Source organism: Mesocricetus auratus, unplaced genomic scaffold (genome assembly GCF_017639785.1).
Source record: "Mesocricetus auratus isolate SY011 unplaced genomic scaffold, BCM_Maur_2.0 Super-Scaffold_100014, whole genome shotgun sequence".
NCBI classification, from domain to species: Eukaryota; Metazoa; Chordata; class Mammalia; order Rodentia; family Cricetidae; genus Mesocricetus; species Mesocricetus auratus.
This window is the reverse complement of record NW_024429197.1, coordinates 12,754,944-12,773,063: the sequence shown is the minus strand read 5'-3', so window position 1 is coordinate 12,773,063 and position 18,120 is coordinate 12,754,944. Positions and strand designations below refer to the sequence as shown.

At 42.5% G+C, this 18,120-nt stretch overlaps 1 protein-coding gene across 4 annotated transcripts in view; it reads right to left on the bottom strand.

Moving 5' to 3' along the window:
- Window positions 1-18,120, bottom strand: part of Zcchc17 (zinc finger CCHC-type containing 17) — a 47,737-nt gene that overhangs the window by 25,592 nt on the left and 4,025 nt on the right. Inside the window, exons 2-3 of one of the 4 annotated variants that reach the window (XM_040756521.1) lie at window positions 14,884-15,004; window positions 8,559-8,616 (exon numbers count right to left, since the gene is read on the bottom strand). The exons of 1 other annotated variant lie outside the window; for it this stretch is intronic. In XM_040756521.1, coding sequence (XP_040612455.1) covers window positions 8,559-8,616; window positions 14,884-14,949 — 124 coding nt within the window. In that variant the 5' untranslated portion in view covers window positions 14,950-15,004. Of the gene's footprint in view, window positions 1-8,558; window positions 8,617-14,883; window positions 15,005-18,120 lie in introns of those variants that run through there. 2 more of the 4 variants (XM_040756522.1, XM_040756523.1) reach the window with 2 other exon arrangements.

The window sequence follows — 18,120 nt, the reverse complement described above, 5'->3', positions numbered from 1 at the left end:
ATCTTTGGCCATGAAGCAGACTCAACTACTTGCCTGAGCCCCGAGTAGCTGGGGCTACAGACACATGCTGCTATGCCAGCACAATACATCCAGACGGGAATTTAAAAGAAACCTAACACCCAACACAAGTACAGTTATTATGTCAACTGTGGGCAGTCACTAGCCAAACATGCCAGTAATTCATTTCATAGCAAAAATCAGTCTAGTACTGTATACACCTAGCATTTTCCATGGTAAGAACAGTACAAAACAAAATTATATAGTGTAACTACAAATGTTTAAAATGTTAAGGAATAGGCTGGGCAGTGGTGGCACACACCTTTAATCCCAGCACTTGGGAGGCAGAGGCAGGAGGATCTCAGTGAGTTTGAGGCCAGCCTGATCTACAAAATGAGTCCCAGGACAGCCAGAACTGTTATGCAGAGAAACCATGTCTCAAAAGAAAAAAGAAAAAAGTTTAGAAATTACCCAAAATAGTAACAATGGGTATAGTATCTCTGCTGGCTAGTTTTATGTCAACTTAACACCAGATAGGGTCACTTTGGAAGAGGGAATCTCAACTGACAACATGCCTACCAGACTAACCTATGGATCCAAGCAGGTGGTCCTGGATGCTATAAGAAAGCAGGCTGAGCAAGCCACAAGGAGCAAGCCAGTAAGCAGTACCCCTCCACAGCTTCAGTTTCAGTCCTGACCTCCAACTTCCTGCCTTGACTTCCTTCTATAATGCAATGTAATCTGAGAGTTGTAAGCTGAAATAAATCCTTTCCTGGCAGGTTGGTGATGGTGCACGCCTTTAATTCCAGCATTTGGGAGGCAGAAGGCAGGTGGATCTTGGAATTTAGAGGCCAGCCTGGTCTGCAGAGCAAGTTCCAGACAGTAAGAGCTACACAGAGAAACCCTGTCTTGAAAAACCAAAAGCCAATGTCTTAGTCAGGGCTTCTATTGCTGTGAAGAGACTATGACCACAGCAACTCTTATAAAGGAAAACATTTCATTATGGTGGCTTGCTTACAATTTCAGAAGTTTAGTCTATTATCATCATGGTGAGACATGGTGGCCTGCAGGCAGACATGGTGCTGGAGCCAAGAGTCCTTACATATTGACTCAGAGAGAACAAAAGTGGTCTGAGACACTGGGTGTAGCTTGAGCATACAGAAGACCTCAAAGCCCAGCCCCACAGGGACACACTTCGTCCAACAAGGCCATACCTCCTAGTAGTGCCACTTCCTATCAGATTATGGGGGCCAATTACGTTCAAAATACCACAATCTAAAAAAATCAAACCAAAACAAAAAATCCTTTCCTGCCTAAGTTTCTTTTGTTATGTTTTGTTGAATACAGTATCACAGAAGAACTCTTTCACTTATTTTTAAATATTTTGTAATTTACTTCTGAAGAAAATGAAAATAAGTAGTTATCTTGAGACATAAGTTAGGAATTGTGTCCAAAATAACTGCTCTCTCTAGTAAATTGACAGACTTTTTAATTTTGTTTTTGAGACAGGTTCTCGCTATTTAGGTCAAGCTGGCCTAAAACTTGTGAGGCCTGCCTCAGACACTAAATGCACTTAGAAGCATACACTACCATATCTGGCTATTTAAGAGTCAGCTCCTTCTCTCAAAAACTTGGGTGCATAGACATGAGTGTTTATATATGTCTGAATTTCAATGTGTTTATCTTTTTTAATTGGGGCTTCTCTTAAGAGCCACTGTTTTATTTATCTGTGGTCTCTTACATCATGTCAGTCTGTAGAAAGTTGATTCTGAAGACTGATATTCTGTCTGCAAAATGTTAAAATGTTAATATATAGATATAAGCTGTTTTTAATTAGGTCATCATATGCTCTCCAAATTTAGTAAAATTCTACCCCCCAACCATGATGATATAATGAGCAGTCTTGCCTAACTGAAAAGTTTGAAGAGGAAATTCAGATCCTTGAAGAAAAGGGAAACCTCACACTTTGGTAGTTTTGGCTAAAATTGTCTGTTGGTTATTGAAACTCATTATGCTTCCTCTATCATTAATGTATAATGTGAAGGAAATTAATGTGCCTAAGATACCTAACAGAACATAATATTTCTTCCCTAAAGCTGAAGGTCTACTTACTGGAAGCCACAAGGAAATACTGGTTCTCTCACCAAGCGTTATTGGTAGTCTTTTGATCTAGGATACACTTGCCATTTCTGGCAGAATAAACAGTGAAAAAACGGAAACATTAAAATGATTACTTTCTCAAGGTGGTGGCACACGCCGTTATTCTCAGTACTTAGGAGGCAGAGGCAGACAGACCTTTGTGACTTCAAGGCCAGCCTGGTCCACAAAGCCACACAGAGAAACCCTGTCTAGAAACCTCTCCTTCCCCAACCAAAAATTATTATTCTCACCCTCTGAAATTGTAAGCCCCAAATAAAGTCTTTCTTCTATAAATAGCCTTGTTTGTGCATGGTGTCTTAGCACAGGAGAAGAAAAACAGCCAGTCAGGGCAGCTATGCAAGCTAATTTGTGTCAGAATACTCAGTGCCTGCAAGACAACAAAACTGCCTATTGGAACACCTGTCAAACGAATCCCCATCATAGCAATGTGAGACAAGAAAAGAAGATCTCAGATGTTCCACACATATACTGTTTCTGTCTTGTTTTGAAGCCCAGGCTTCCCTCAAACTTATCATCCGTATGCTTCCCTCCAGGACTGGGATTGTAGAAGTGTGCCACCAATCTAGGCTTGTGACTCCCCCGCAATACTTTTGACTCAAAGTTGGCTGAATACATGGACACAGAGTCCACGGATACATGGTTAACTAAAACAGACATGGAATTTGAATGAGTCCATCAGTGCTCTCATACTATAAAGATATGTCTCTATTTTCTATCACCGAGATACATCCATCATTCTTTGTACTAAAAAGCAGAAAGAGTAGTTTGCCTACAGGCAGTGGACTCACGCTGTTCTACTCTAGCAGATGCTCAAATGCAGATACAAAAATGCTTGACTTTCTCTCCCGAGACTGAATTCCAAGCCTTGGGCATACAAGGCAAGCACTCTTAAGCACTGAGCTTTACTCTTGGCTTCTGTGCCTGGATTTCTGACATGAAGCCACAGATGCCCAAAGGGCTTATCAATTTCATCATCATGTTCAATAAACCCAACATGACACTTAAACAGAATGAGTCCCAACTGAATGTCTGTCAGTAAAAGAAGAAAATAACATAACCCTGATACTGATACTTGGAAAGAGCTGGCTACTCAATCACTATATAAGACAGTGAGCTTATTACCACCCCTTGGAATGTTCTCCCATTATTTCAGGCTCAATAATAACCTGTTTCACAACTTCAACTGCCTAGAAAGCAAGAAGGTAAAATTGTCAATTCATGAGAGAATGGGTAAAATGCCAAAAACTGGCAAACTGAAAGCTCTCTTTTATCTTTTATCTCTAGAATTTCCTGTGAGTCATCTCCAGTGAGTAGCAGATGACAATAATACAAGCAGAGAGGTCAGAGCTTCATGCCCTTTATCTGTTGGGATTAGAGATGCAGTCAAACATTTACTAATGTTAACTGCAGGCAAAATGGATCCAAAGATGAACGAAAGACAGTTCTTTCAATCAAATAACCAGAGTCTAAAATATGGGCATCATTCCCATTCCACAGATAAGGAAACTAAGACTAAAAAAACCAAATGATTTGCCCAAGTCAAGAAAGTAGTAAACAGCAGAGCTGGAACTTGAACTCATGTATATATGTAATAAAACTTACTGATTGTCTACTGTATCTCAGACACTGTACTAGGCCCTGAGCCATCTGAATGGTGGCCTAGGGAAATTCAAGGCAGTCTCCCTCACTTCTTTACACACTGCTTTAATTTGTTCCCATGTGTAGCTGTATAGGGCTCCACTGTTGACTACGACAGTCATTAGCAGCATAGTTATTTTACATTTAATTGTTTAAAAAAAGTCAGCAGCTTACTGAACTGGACTGCACAAATATGGCAAAACATAAAACAAAAACACACTTAGTGCGGGGCAGTAGTTGGTGTGCATGCCTTTAGTCCTGGCACTGGGGAGGCAGAGGCAGGAGGATCTCTGTGAATTCAAGGCCTGTCTGGTCTACAAAGTGAGTTCCAGGACAGACTCCAAAACTATGGACAAACCCAAACCCTGTCTCAAAAAAACCAAAATAAGCCAGGTAGTGGTGGTGCACACCTTTAATCCCAGCACTTGGGAGGCAGAGGAAGGTGGATCTCTGTGAGTTCAAGACCAGCCTGATCTATAAGAACTCATTCCAGGACAGGCTCCAAAGCTACACAAGGAAACCCTGTCTCAAAAAAGAAATATATATAAATAAATGTATTTGGCTGGGTGGGTTGGCACATAACAAAAATCTCATCACCTAGTAGCCTAATATAGGATGACTACAGTGAGTGCTGTCTTAGGATACAGTGTGAGATCTTGCCTCAAAAAAATAAAATTGGCAGCAAGCTATCAGATCCCTGAACCCCATACACAAAAAGTCAAATGCAGTGGCTCATACCTGTAATACCAGCACTCCTACAGTGTGATGGTAGACAGAGACAAGAGTCCCCTAGAGGCTCACAGGCCAGCCTGCCTGGAGTATGCAGCTAAACAGAAATAGGAAACAGCATAAAAAAAGGTAGAAAAAGAGAATTCCTCCCAGAAATTGTCCTCTAATGTCCACATGTGCATTATGACACCAATGTATGCCATTAATAATAAAAACTAAAAGCATATATTTGTGTATATGTATGTTTATGTGTATGTATATATATATATGTTGTGTATTTATGTGTTGTATGTATGTGTGTATATGTGTGTTTGTGAATGTGAATGAGAATGTATGTGCACATGTGTGTGTATGTTTATGTATGTATATGAGTGTATGTATAAGTATGTGTATGTGTGTAATGTTTTGGTCTTTGTCCTTGTTTCCAGCAAAGAATCTATGAAACATGATTATCTGGGTAATTTTATTAACTGTAAGAAGCCCCCTTTGGTGTTTATGGCACTAATGTGACAGAATGGGTCCCTAGATAGTCTCTGGATGGGGTGGTCACAGGAAGAATCAATGATTTCAGGGCTGGAACATTCAACTCCCTTCATCGAACTCCTGCATTAACAGGAATGGAAGAGTGGGTGTGGAGGGAACCTCAGAACAATCCCTTCAGAGGTCTGTGTAGCTCTGGGGCTGGTGAAGAGTATGCAGTGCTGGGCAGACACCAATACCTTCACCTGTTCCTGTCCTATGTGTCCCTTCCATTGTTTTATTCTTGAACTGTGTTTCTCTCATCACAAACCAGCAAAAGTAGGAAAATTGTTATTTTGAGTTATGTGGACTTTTACTTTGGTGTTTGGGGCTTTTGTTTGTTTGTTTAAAATGGTCTTACTGTGTAGCCTTGGCTGTCCTAGAATGCAATATACAGATCAGACTAGCCTCAAACTCGGAGATCTGTCTGCCTTTGCCTCCAGAGTGGCGCTGGGATTAAAGGTGTATCTCACCATTCTCTGCTCAATAGTTTTTTAAAACAGGGTATCAAGTAGCCCAGGCTGGCCTCCAATCCATTATGTCGATAAGGCTGGCCCAAATTTCTGATCCACCTGCCTTTGTTTCCTGTGTGCTGGAATTACAGATGCACACCACACCTGAATTACCAATCATAAGGTGAGGGTCAAGGAAACCTCCAAGTTAGAACTGGCTGGTCATCTTTAGGAGCACCTGTGGGGTGGCAATCCTATGGGACAGAGGCCCTTTTACTATGGGATCTGATATTAATTCAGGGTTGATAATGTCAGAATTGAAAGTTGTTGGACATCTTGCTAGTGTCCTGAAAAACAAATGAGAACAGATCAGTAAAGATATGATCAGCACATAAAGTTCTATGGAGTGACACCAAAGAGCCAAGGATGAGGTCAGGGAGGTGATGGTTCAGTAGGTAAAGTGCTTACCACCAAACCTGATGACCTGAGTTCAAACCTGGAACCCACATGGTAAAAGAAGAATACCCCCAGCTGTACTCTGATCTTCACAAAAATGTTATGGCATGTCCCCAAGTCACATGTGCATAAACAAAACAAACAAATGAATGTTAAAAAAAAAAGGAAGACCTAGTTTTGATCCAGATACCAGGAAGAGGTCTTCAACTCAACAGCGGTTAAAGAATTCTGAGACAGTAATTCAAATTAGCACCTCCCTGAACTAAAGCCATTACATTCTGATCCGACCACAGCTACCTCAATGCTTGATCCTTTCAAGGTGGGATGATATCCCCCCTTGGAGAAGCTAAACACACTGTAGGGGAGTCAACCGCTCAAGTTATCCACAAAACCTACACAAGATGCTAGGATTAAAGCTCACAGTTCCCGCCTAATTATTCGTCTCCCCGAGCTCTCGCTGTGAGTCTGACACAGCTGTCAGACTGACAGATCCACTTGTAAACTGTCAGCCACTATCACAGGCATTATCTGACAGGGAACAGACACAAGTGAGGTAAAAACTGACTGCTGAAAGGTAGCAGTTTTTTCATCTCCGCCAAGTCCCCAAAGTGTCACATAAATGCCCACATGAAACTGGCACTAGCAGCATGGCGAGTACACTAACAAGAAAATCTGTCTTTAGGCAGTAAGAGGTGCGAATCCTGGAGGGTGGGGTGAGCTCCACCTCACTAAGTCCCAGCCAGCATAAAACAAGGAACTTAATTACAGGCTGCTGACTGCCAGCTTGAAAACCACTGGTAAGCCACTTAATGCGAGGATGAAATACACCGCACAGTGGTCTCCGAGGCTAATGGCATAGCTTTATGAGCCATGGGTCTACACAGCCTTCTGACAGGAATAACTATAAAAGACTCTAGAAAGTGAAAAATCCCTCCCCCATGTCTCACTCTCAGCAAGCCAACTACCCACAGGAGGGCACTGGGAGGAAGAAGTCAGTATGCTCAATATTCTTCTGAACACACACGATCATTTAAAATACAGAGGCTGGGGTGCATACTCTTAAAAGGGGCAAGGGAGGAACACACCACACAAATATTCCACAACTGGTTTTTAAAATTCTTAGTAATTTAGAAATCTTCCCATGTCAATAAATTGAGATCTGCCTTGTTTCATGTATGCATTTTTTTTTTTGTGGTTAATTTTTTTGAGACAGGGTCTTTCACTATGTAGCTTTAGACGGGTGGCCTGGAACTCACTAAGATCCCCCTGCCTGTGCTTTCTCAGTGCTAAGATTAAAAGTGTATGCTACCATGCCCAGCTTTTAGTTTTTACTGGCTTGCTTTTATTAGGTTTTTACTAATTTTTATGTGCATGTGGGGGACACTCATGTGGAGGTCAAAGGACACCTTGTAATAGTCAATTCTCTCTTCCTACCATGTGGCTTCAGGGTATTGAAGTCGTCAAGCTTGGTGGCAGGTGCCTTCACCCACTGAGTGATCTCACTAACCCTGATTGTGTTTCTGTGGCAGGGTCTCGGTGCCCCAGCTGGTCTCACACTCACTGTAATATACCTGTCATAGACCCAGAGAGCTTGAATTAAAGGGATGAGCTATGAAGCACAGCTTTGTTTCATAGATCCTAAACCATGTGGTCCAGACTAGCTCCAAGTTCAGTCCTGCCTCTTGTGTTGTTTATGGGAATATGCTACAACATCTGGCAAGACTCATTTTCATTTCCTCATTCCATAGTCTCTGAAATCAAGATACTTTTTGCTTGTGTTTGGAGGGGTGTGTTGTGCATGCATGGAGTGTGTGCCAGTGCGTGTGTAGGTGCGCACGTGCATGTAGGGGCCACAGCAGGTCATCAGATGTCTTACTCTATCACTCTCTGCTACAGTGCCAAGTCAGGGTCTCTTCAACAGGAAGCTTTCGGTTCAGGCTATACTAGCTGGCCAGTGAGCTCTTGGGGAGCCACTGTCTCTGCCCTCCAATGCTGGGGTTACAAGAGTCTATGCCATGCCTGGCTTTTGATGTGGGTTCTGGAGATTTGGACTCAATTCCTCATGTTTTCAAGGCCATTTCCTTAGCGGCCCCTCCCCCCAAGACAGGGTTTCTCTGTAGCTTTGGAACCTTTCCTAAAACTATCTGTAGACCAGGCTGGCCTTGAATTTTCAGCGATCCACCTGCACCACCAGCTGGCTCCTTAGCTCCTTTTTTGTTGTTGCCTTTTTATTTTTTTGAGGCAGAGTAGTCCTTGGCTGTCCTTTAACTTGAGGCACCCCCCCTTCCTCGGCTTCCTGAATGCTGAGATTACAAGCTTGGGCCACTACATACTGCTAAAATGCTTCTCCAGTCTTTTTTAAGAACAAACATCAATTTAGTGTTCATTTAGTAGAGGCTGGTAAGCCTAAGATCAAGGCACACACATAGTGCACATACATACATATTCCCAGGCAAAACACAAACTCTTTATCCCTATTGATATATTGAAAATAAAGTAAAACGAACAAGCAACTATGTGAAAACTTTAAGTCCTATAGTGGGAATGTGGTGGGGCCACAGCAGAATGAGTGCAATGAGTGCTGAGTTCCCTGTTATGGGCTCCCACCTTGCTTCCGACAGCCTGGGATTTTGATAAAGGCTCCATAGTCTGTCACCATAGCAACCTATAAAGACAAAATAAAAAATCAATGTTGTACAACTGAGAACCAATCTTTCCTCCTTGTATTTTCACAGAGGATCTCAGGTAATGCAGGCTGGCCTCCAGCTCACTGACTGAGCAATGCTGAGCATGAAGTAAACTGCCTTCTTCCCAGACCCTTTCATCCCTCCACTTAAAGCAATCACCATTTCAGCCTCAACACAACAAAACAAAAAGGACTCAACAAGATGCTCACTCGCTCTGATGTTCACTAGCATTTTAATAGTCACTACATACAGACACTTCAAAAAGTCCTCATGGCTGCACAGAGTTGATACTGTCATTCACATAAAACTGATAATAAGCTGATGCATGGAGAGACTACCCAAGTCCAGAACTCTAGAGTAGAAGCCCTGGAATCTGAACTCAGTCTTAATTACACAAGAGCTGTTCCTGGGTTCCTTCTCATAATAAAACTGTAAGGGCCAAAGGCAATGTGACAGTTGTGATGTATGAGATCCTGTTTTCTCCTGGCAACAACTAGAAGTATGCACGGGAACATCCTATGTTGCAGATGAGACAATAAAGTAAGGGCTTTGCAGTGGAAGGAGGCTTCTAATCAATCCTAACTTTGCCATTTCCTACCTGTGGCCTAAACTCCATTTGCTGCTATAGGTACCAAAAGATAAACACCATGTACCTGGCACTGGAGTCTAGCACATGATATACATTCAACAGTGTATCATTTTTGATAACTTATAATTCAACACGATGAAGTACAGAGAGACTAAGGCTTGTAGAATCAAACTAGGGACAGAATTTGGGTCCCTGGAGCCCCAGGTATCCTGCTTCACCAAACGTCAGCATTACTCACTTCAATACTAGATGGTATAATTTTTTTAGAATTTCATTCTCCTCTTAATCACTGTTTATTTATTATATTTTTAGTCTTTTGTTGCAATACAGGGTCTTACACTATAGCCCAGGCTGACCAGAAAGTCATGGCAATCCCTAGGCTCAGAATCTCAAGTGCTGAGAATGGATGTATAAGCTACTATAACTGGCTTTCTGCATGTTGTTGCTCTTTTTGAGACAGGGTCTCACTATGTAGCTCTGGCTGGCCTCGAACTCATTATGTAGACCCGGCCTTAAACTCAGAGACATGCCTGCCTCTGCTTCCTGAGTGCTGGAATTAAAGACATTTACATTAAAAAAAAATGTTATTACTTTTATGTGTATGGTATAGATGTTTTGTCTGCATGTATGTCTGTATACCATGTGCTTGTAGAGCCCACAGAGGCCAGAAGCAAGTATTGGATCCTCTGGGACTAGAGTTACAGACAGTTGCATGACACTACATGGGTACTGGGAATTAAACCTGGGTCTTCTGAAGAGCAGCCAGTGCTCATAACCATTGATCCATGTCTCCAGCCCAATGCATTAAAAAAAAAAAAAAACTTATTTTGTGTTGTGCATACACATCCATGTCATAGCATGTGTGTATGGGAGTCAGGGGACAACTCACAGAAATCAGTTTTCTCCTTCCATCAGCTAATTTTAGGAATCAAACTCAGGTGGTCAGCTTGGTGGCAAGTGCTGTTATCCACTGAATTATCTTGCTGGCAAATGGGAATATAACAAACAGGATGCTTGAACTAATTCTCTAAGAGACACCACAAAGGAAGAGTTATAACCCTAAAGTTCTATACTCCTGGAGTATACAGACGAATAAGCTTTGAGAAAGTAAGAATTGAAAAGTTCCAAAACAAAAACAAACAATAGTACTGTTATCAAATAATAACAAGGTGGAGCCAGAAGGGTTTTAAGAAAGATATGACAGGGGCTGGAGAGATGGCCCAGTGTTTAAGAGTAGCTGTTGTTCCCAGCACCCGCACAACCATTGGTAACTCCAGTTCCTGGAGAATCAGTACCCTCCTCAGGTCTCCAAGGGCACTGCACGCATATGGTTCATAGACGCATGCAAACAAAACACTCTTGCATATAAAATAAAGATAAATATTTTTAAAAAGAAAGATATTAGATATTAGCTGGTCCAGCCAGGCACAGTGGTGCACACCTGCAGATCTAATAGCAGGGGATGCGGGAAGGGGCAGTAAGTATGCAGCAGGAAGACTGCCATGAGTCCAAGCTGACAGAGTGAAATCCTATCTCTAACCAAGTTCACAAAGCAATTTGTTCTATGTGAAAATGGCCCCAGATGAAGAAGCGGTTCCCTTTTTTTAAAAATTATTTTACATTTATCTATTTTAGGAATGAGTGTTTTATCTGATGTACATGTACTACACGCATGCCTGGTGTCCAGACAAGTCAAAGGACTGGTTCCAGGTGATTAAGTGCTACCATATAGGTACCAGAAAAAGAACCTGTGTCCTCTGTAAGAACAGCAAGTGCTCTTAATCACTTTTCAGTCCTAAGACTTTTCATTTTTAGTTAAAAATAAAAACAAATGTCTCCTTTCTGTCTCATCTAAAGCACTTTGATTGACATTTGCTCTAGGATTCCAAAACACAGGTTGAGCAGTCTCTCACCGTGTGGCATTATTAAGGAGCACAGTCACCTGAAAAACTTAACAACAGCATCTGGAAGTTAGGGCCCAAACCACCTTGCTGCTGTAAATTAAGACAAAATGACTTCTCAATCCTGAAGCTCCAGGGTCACATCGTCTTGAGAGGTAATAACAGACTTTAATTTTGCCTCTCCCGGAAGGCAAGGTTACAGAATAGACGCACCCGACTCCTCAGTAAGGAAAAGGTATCCTAGCACCAGGTGTTTCCAGCATTGTGTCTCCTAGGGTGCATCAGGGTTGCAATGAACAACAGGATGGCACCTGCCACAGATGAGCATACAATCTTCCTGGGTCCCAAGAATAGTCACTCAAATGACTCAGGAGGGCAGAAGGAAGGGGGAAATTCAGTAATTATCTCAACTGAAACTCAGGGCCTGGGTAAAATTAATTTCCATTTTTAGAGAAGAGTCTGCATTGGCCTTGAAACTTGTTCTCCTCATAATGTAAATGATGTACCTGAGGCTCAGAGTTCCCAGTGCAAAGTTAGAGACTAGCAAGTCCAGGCACAGAACAGTGATTTAATTTTACTCCAGTGATATTTCTACCACATCAACACTAATCACCCTCCAGTGTTCCTTTATCTGTGGCAAATCTAAGAAGACAAACCCTAGCTCCCATTGCTATGTTTAATAAGATACTGCATCAAGATCTCAGAGGACAAACGAGAATGGCTATTGACTTCTCATCTATTCAGTCTGCACGCTGCTACCATCCCTGCTAAGCCCATGAACAGATAAATCCTAGAACACAAGCTGGACCAGTTTCTCCAAGGACAACACGTCCTACCAGCTGGAGGCACAGTCATATTCCAATATTTATATAGCAGCTATATATGCCAGGTACCAAGCCAGAGTTTGAAATAGAAAAACTTTTAAAATAGATGCCTAACCTGTTTTTAAAAGAATATGGGTTGCCAAGATAAATCACTACAAGCAGTTAGTGAATAAAACTATTACTGAGCAGCATGCAAACACCCTGACCTACCATCTACCTGCTCACTGCCACTCACTTCAAACAATTCTCTCATGCAGCTTCCAGTTCCTCCATACATTTCAGTGCAGTCATAAAACCCCAGCTAGAGCTTGGCAAGAGCAGATTTAGATGATTTAGGACCCCAGCTTGGTCATTAATCACTGGGTGGTTTCTTAGCTTCTGAGAAGCATCTCCTTAGCCTCTAAAAGGAGTTAGTTTTATGGAGTTATTCATAACACTGACTGTGTGCACATGTGTACATGGGCATGTGTCTATGTGTGCTAACAAACTTTAGGAGTTCATCCTTTTTTCTAAATTTTGTTTGTTTGCTTGTTTTTAGATAGGGTCTTACTGTGTAGCTCTTGCTGGCCTAGAACTTACTATGTACACCAGGCTAGCCTTGAACTCAGAGATCGGGCTGCCTCTACCTCCCAAATGCTGGGATGAAATGTTGAGACGGTCCACCTGGCCCTTGTTTCCAATCTTAATGTAAACGGTTGTCCATGTAAATATTACCTGATGAACTCAACTCTGTAGACCAGGCTAACCTCAAACTCCCCTGCTCCTGCTTCCCCAGGATTAAAAGGTGTACACTACCATGCCTAGCTTGTTTGTTGAAGACAGAATTGATGGGGGAGGTCCTTCTGTATGCTATGATTATGTTTCTCTTATTGGATGATGAATAAAGCTGTTTCGGGCAAGGGACAGGCAGGATGTTACAAGGCAGGAAGCATAGGTGGAGCTACCAGACTAGGAGAATGCTGGTAGGGAAATACAGAGAGCTGTCAGGGAGCTGCCATATAGCTGCAGAAGGAGTAACATTCAGAGCATTACAGGTACACCACAGCCTTGCAGCAATATAGTTTAACAGAAATGGGTTAATAATTAAGAGAGAGTTGGCCAATAAGAAACCTAAGTCATTGGCCAGTATATAATTAATATAGGCCTCTGTGTTTATTTGGAACTAAGAGACTGCAGGACCAGGTGGGAGAGAAACCACCATCCATAAAGAATCTCACTTTGTCGTTCAGGCTGGCTTCAACAGGAATGATTCCCTTTCATGAACTTCTCAAGGGCTGGGATTACAGGTATGCAAAAACCGTCCTCTTCCACCGTGTGCTGCTAAGAAGCAATCAGAACTATGAACTCCTTCAACATTCTGGAGTTCCCAAGTTGGCCTGGATTACACAGTGACTTCTAGAATGTCCAGTGTGTTGTCAACATAGCACAAGATGGAGTTATTTGGGAAGAAGGAACCTCAACTGAAAAAAATGTCCCCACAAGACTGGCCTATGGGACATTTTCTTGATGACTGATATGGGAGGTCCCATCGCCCTGTGGGTGGTGCCACCCTGGGCAGGTGGTCGTGAGTTGTTTAAGAAAGCAGGTTAGGCAAGTCATGGGAACAGGGCAAAACTGCCTCTGCTTCAGTTCCTATTTCCAGGACCTACCTAGAGTTTCTGTCCCGACTTCTTTTATGGACTGCAATGTGGAAGCATAAGTGAAATAAACCGTTTCCTCCCCAAGTTGCTTTCAGTCAACATGTTTTAATAAAGCAACAGAAATCCTAAGAAACACAGAGACCAGCCTAGGCTACCTAGTGAAGACCCTGTCTCAAAAACAAAGAAAAAATAAGAGGCTAGGTGTGATGATAACATATGCCTTTAATCCCAGCACTCAGAAGACAGATGAAGGTGAGTGTCTGTGAGTTTGAGGCTAGCCTGGTCTAGAGAGTGAGTTCTAGGCCAGCCAGGGCTACAAAGTGAGACCCTGCTGCAATAAATTATTTTTTGAAAAGCTGTGAAGTTCTCTCTTCTCCCAGACCATTCTTCTTTATAGTAACTCATAAAAAACACCTATTAGGCCAATTGTGGTAATTCATGCTTGTAATTCCAACATGTGGAAGGCTGATACAGGAGGATTGCTGTAAAATGTGGTCAAGGCTTGACTACAAAGTGAATTTGGGACCAGTCTAGGCTATAGAGTGAGACCTGTCTCAAAATCTCAAAATTAACCAAAATCAGGGCTGGCAAATGGCTCAGCAGGTACAGTGCTTGCCACCGAGCCTAACAATCTTAGTTGAACTCCTAATCCTCCTGCCTCCTCCTCCTCAGTGCTAGGCTTGCACTATCATACCCTGTTTTTGTGGTGCTGGGGACGGATCCCAAGGACCTCCTGCATGTTGGGCAAGTATTCCACCAACCAAGCCACATTCCTAGCTATGATCTGTTTCTGAAATATTATTCTGGGTGCAGTGTCACGAACAGATTGGAGAGCTGCTGCAACAGAAGTGGGAAATTCCAGTCAGAGCCAAGCAAGAGATGAAGAGCTTGGACTAAGGGGTGGCAAAGGCATAAACAAGCATATAGACTGGAGATACAATTAGGACTCAGGGAGGAACTACAGAGGAAAAATCAAGATCAAATCAAAGGGTGAAATCAAGGACAATGACCAGATTTCTAGCTTTGGCACCAAATGGGTAACAATTCCATCTGCTGAAATAGAAAAAGACAGGTAAAGAAAGCTAAGTTAGAGATGCTTTCAGGCACCAGAATGAAGGTGTCAAACACACAGAAGTCTGTAGCATAGGGAAGGCCATATATGTGTACCAGAGGGTCCTAAGTCTTTTCCATTCAAGGTAACTTCAAGTTTACAAGAGAATAACCCCAGATGCTTTCCTCCCTCAATATGTTAATACACTCTAAAAGGGAAGTTTCAAAGTAAAAAACATACCTCTCCTTGAAAAATAGTATAGAGTGCAGGCAAGTTTTCCATGGTCTCAGGCCTTCCTGAATTCATCCTTAATATTCTACGGCTCCTCCATTTCTCTTCTGCTAAAGCTAATTCAAATGTCCTTTTAGAAAGAAACAACAATTAGAGAGACATCTGTATTAAAAAACAAATGAGGGGCTAGGGATATGACCCAATCATTAAAAAGCCTGCTACACAAGCATGAGGACCTAAGTTCAGATCCACAGAAAGCCAGGCACACAGGCACATGTCTGTAACCTCAAGGCTAGGGAACAGAAACAGAAGGATCTCAAGAATTCATTGACCAGATGGCCTAGCCAAACTGATGAGCTCTAAGTTCAGTAGGTATGGTGGTTTGAATAAAAACAGTCCTACAGGTTCATAGGAAGTGGCATTATAGGAGATGTGGCCTTGTTGGAGGAAGTGTGTCACTAGGGGTGGGCTTTGAGGTTTCAGAAGACCAAGCCCAAGCTCAGCGGCTCACTGTCTCTCCTGCTGTCTACGGATCACGATGTAGAATTCTCAGCTCCTACTCCAGGACCATGTCTCTCTGCATGCTGCCATGCTTCCCACCACAATAATGGATTAAGCCTCTGAACTGTAAGCCATCCCCAATTAAATGTCTCCCTTTATAAGAGTTGCTATAGTCACAGTGCCTCTTCACAGCAATAGAAGCACAAACTAAGACAATGGGTGACTGTGTCTTAAAAGGCAGAGGCCAGGAATGGTGGGACAGACCTATAATCCCAACACTTGGGAGGCAGAGGCAAGCAGAGCTTGTGAGCTTGAGGCCAGCCTGGTCTACATAATGAGTTCCATGATAGCCAGAGATACATAGTGAGATCCTGTCTCAAACAAACAAACAAACAAACAAAAAGGTTAGGTGAAGAGTGATCAAGAAAGACACCTAACATTGACTTTTGGCCTTCACACACATCCCCACACATGCATGTACACCTACATATACACCCACACTCACACACACGGAATAATGAATGGGGATGGATATAAAGGTCAGTGGCAGAGAGGTTCCCTAAAATGCAGCATGAAACCTTAAGTTCATCCCCAAAGTCACAAAGAAAGAAAAGTGCAGACATTCCATGGATAGCCTCCAAAAAGTAATACCATTAGAACACACCATGTACTCTCACCCATATCTCAGCATTCTCCTTGTGAGCATTCGGGAACCTGGACGTCCCTTCTTTCTGATTTGTTACTTATCCAAAGTTATTAGAGTACTGGAATTTCAGCTTAAGTAAAGGTTTTGTTTGTTTGTTTACCTGAGACAGTCACCGATTTAATTTTATTTGTGTTTATTTGTGTATGTGGTGCACGGGCATGCCTGTATATTGGTATGCATGCCCGCATATGTTCATGGAGGCCAGAGATGTCAGGTTCCTACTCTAACACTTTCCAATCTTAATCCCTTGAGACAGGATCTCTCCCTGAACCTGGAGCTAGGCTGGCAGTCAGAAGCCCCAGTAAACCCTGTTTCCTTCCCTACAGCACTGGATTTATACACAAGTAAGCACAGTTGGCTTTTTATGTGGACTCTGGGGTTTTGAACTCAGGCCCTCACACTTGCATAGCAAATATCCTTACCTGATGAACCATCATCCTAGCCTAGTTTTTTGGTTTTTGAGACAAGAGTTTTCCCACGTACCTCAGGCTATCCTTGAATTTGAGGAGATCTCCCTGCATCTGCCTCCTTGGTGCTGGGATTATAGGCATGTGCTACCTTGACTGGTATTGCTCAGGAGTTTTTTGTTTGTGTACAATAGGTATCAAATCTAGATCCTGCATATGCTAAGCAAGACTTGACCACTGAACTGCAACCCCCTTAGCCACTGTTTTGAGATGTGGTCTCACTACATTGCCCAGGCTACTTCTAGACTCCTGTTGAACTCCTGAGATGAAGCAATCTTCCTACCTAAACCTCCCAAATCACTACCACAGGGACATGCCATCACACTTGGGTGGTTTCATTCTTTTTATTACTATGACTGTTATTCATTTATCAGGGGAAGACTTTTGGAAGAAAGAGTATGTGTGCCTAGATCTGATACATATCAGAAAGAGACATCTCAGACCAGTGCAGTAAGGGATGTTTTTAATCCCGGCATTTGGGAGGCAAACGTAGATCTATAAGTTTGAGGTCAGCCTGCTCTACAGGATGAGTTCCTAGGACAGCCAGGGCTACATATAGAAACCCTGTCTTGAAAAACAAACAAAACAAAAAAGCTCACATTAAGAATGGTAATAAGAGGCCAGGCAGTGGTAGCACATGCCTTTAATCCCAGCACTCAGGAGGCAGAGGCAGGCAGATCTCTGTGAGTTCGAGGCCGGGCTGGACAGACAGTCTCCAAAACAATACAGAGAAACCCTGTCTCGTAAAACAAAACAACAAACAAACAAACAAACAAAAAAGAATGGTAATAAGAAAAGAATGAAATACATCCTTTTTTTGGGGGGGAGGTGGTTAATGACAGGATTTCTCTGTGTAGCTCTGTAGACCAGGCTGGCCTCAAACTCACAGAGATCCACTTGCCTCTGCCTCCTGAGTGCTGGGATTAAAGGTGTGTGCCACTACCTCCTGGCCAAATACATCTTAAGACACAGGTTCTGTTCTTATTATGTCACTAATGATGAAAGGCTTCTAGGAATCAGATCACTAAGCTTATGCCAGAAACCTAACAATGAAGCTGGGTATAATGGTCCCTGCCTGTATTTCCAACAATCCTAGCACTTGGGAGGCCTAAGGCAAGAGCCAGTCATGAGTCTGAGGCTAGCTTGGGCTACACAAAAGTCTGAGGCCTATGACTGGGGATATAGCTCTTACTTGCTTAGCATGCATGAGTAGTGGGGTGGGGAGAAAAAACAGAAAGTTTGAGGATGATCTCATAGTGAGACCTTGTCAGAAAACAACAAACAAAAAGCCAAAACCCTAGCAACAGTAGAATTTATTTGATCCCAGAGTCTAATGATCTTGGCCAGTATTCTAGACAGAGATCTGGAAAACATCAAAGAGAAATCTTTAATCCCAGGATTTAGGAGGCATAGGCAGATAGTTCTCTGAGCTTGAGGCCAGCTTGGCCTACATAGTGAACTCTAAACCAATCAAGGTTATACAGTAAAAAGGGAAATTTTGTTTATTTTATTTTACATGTGTGCAGGCGCCACAAAAACTAGAAGAACATCAGATCCCTTTGAACTGGAGTT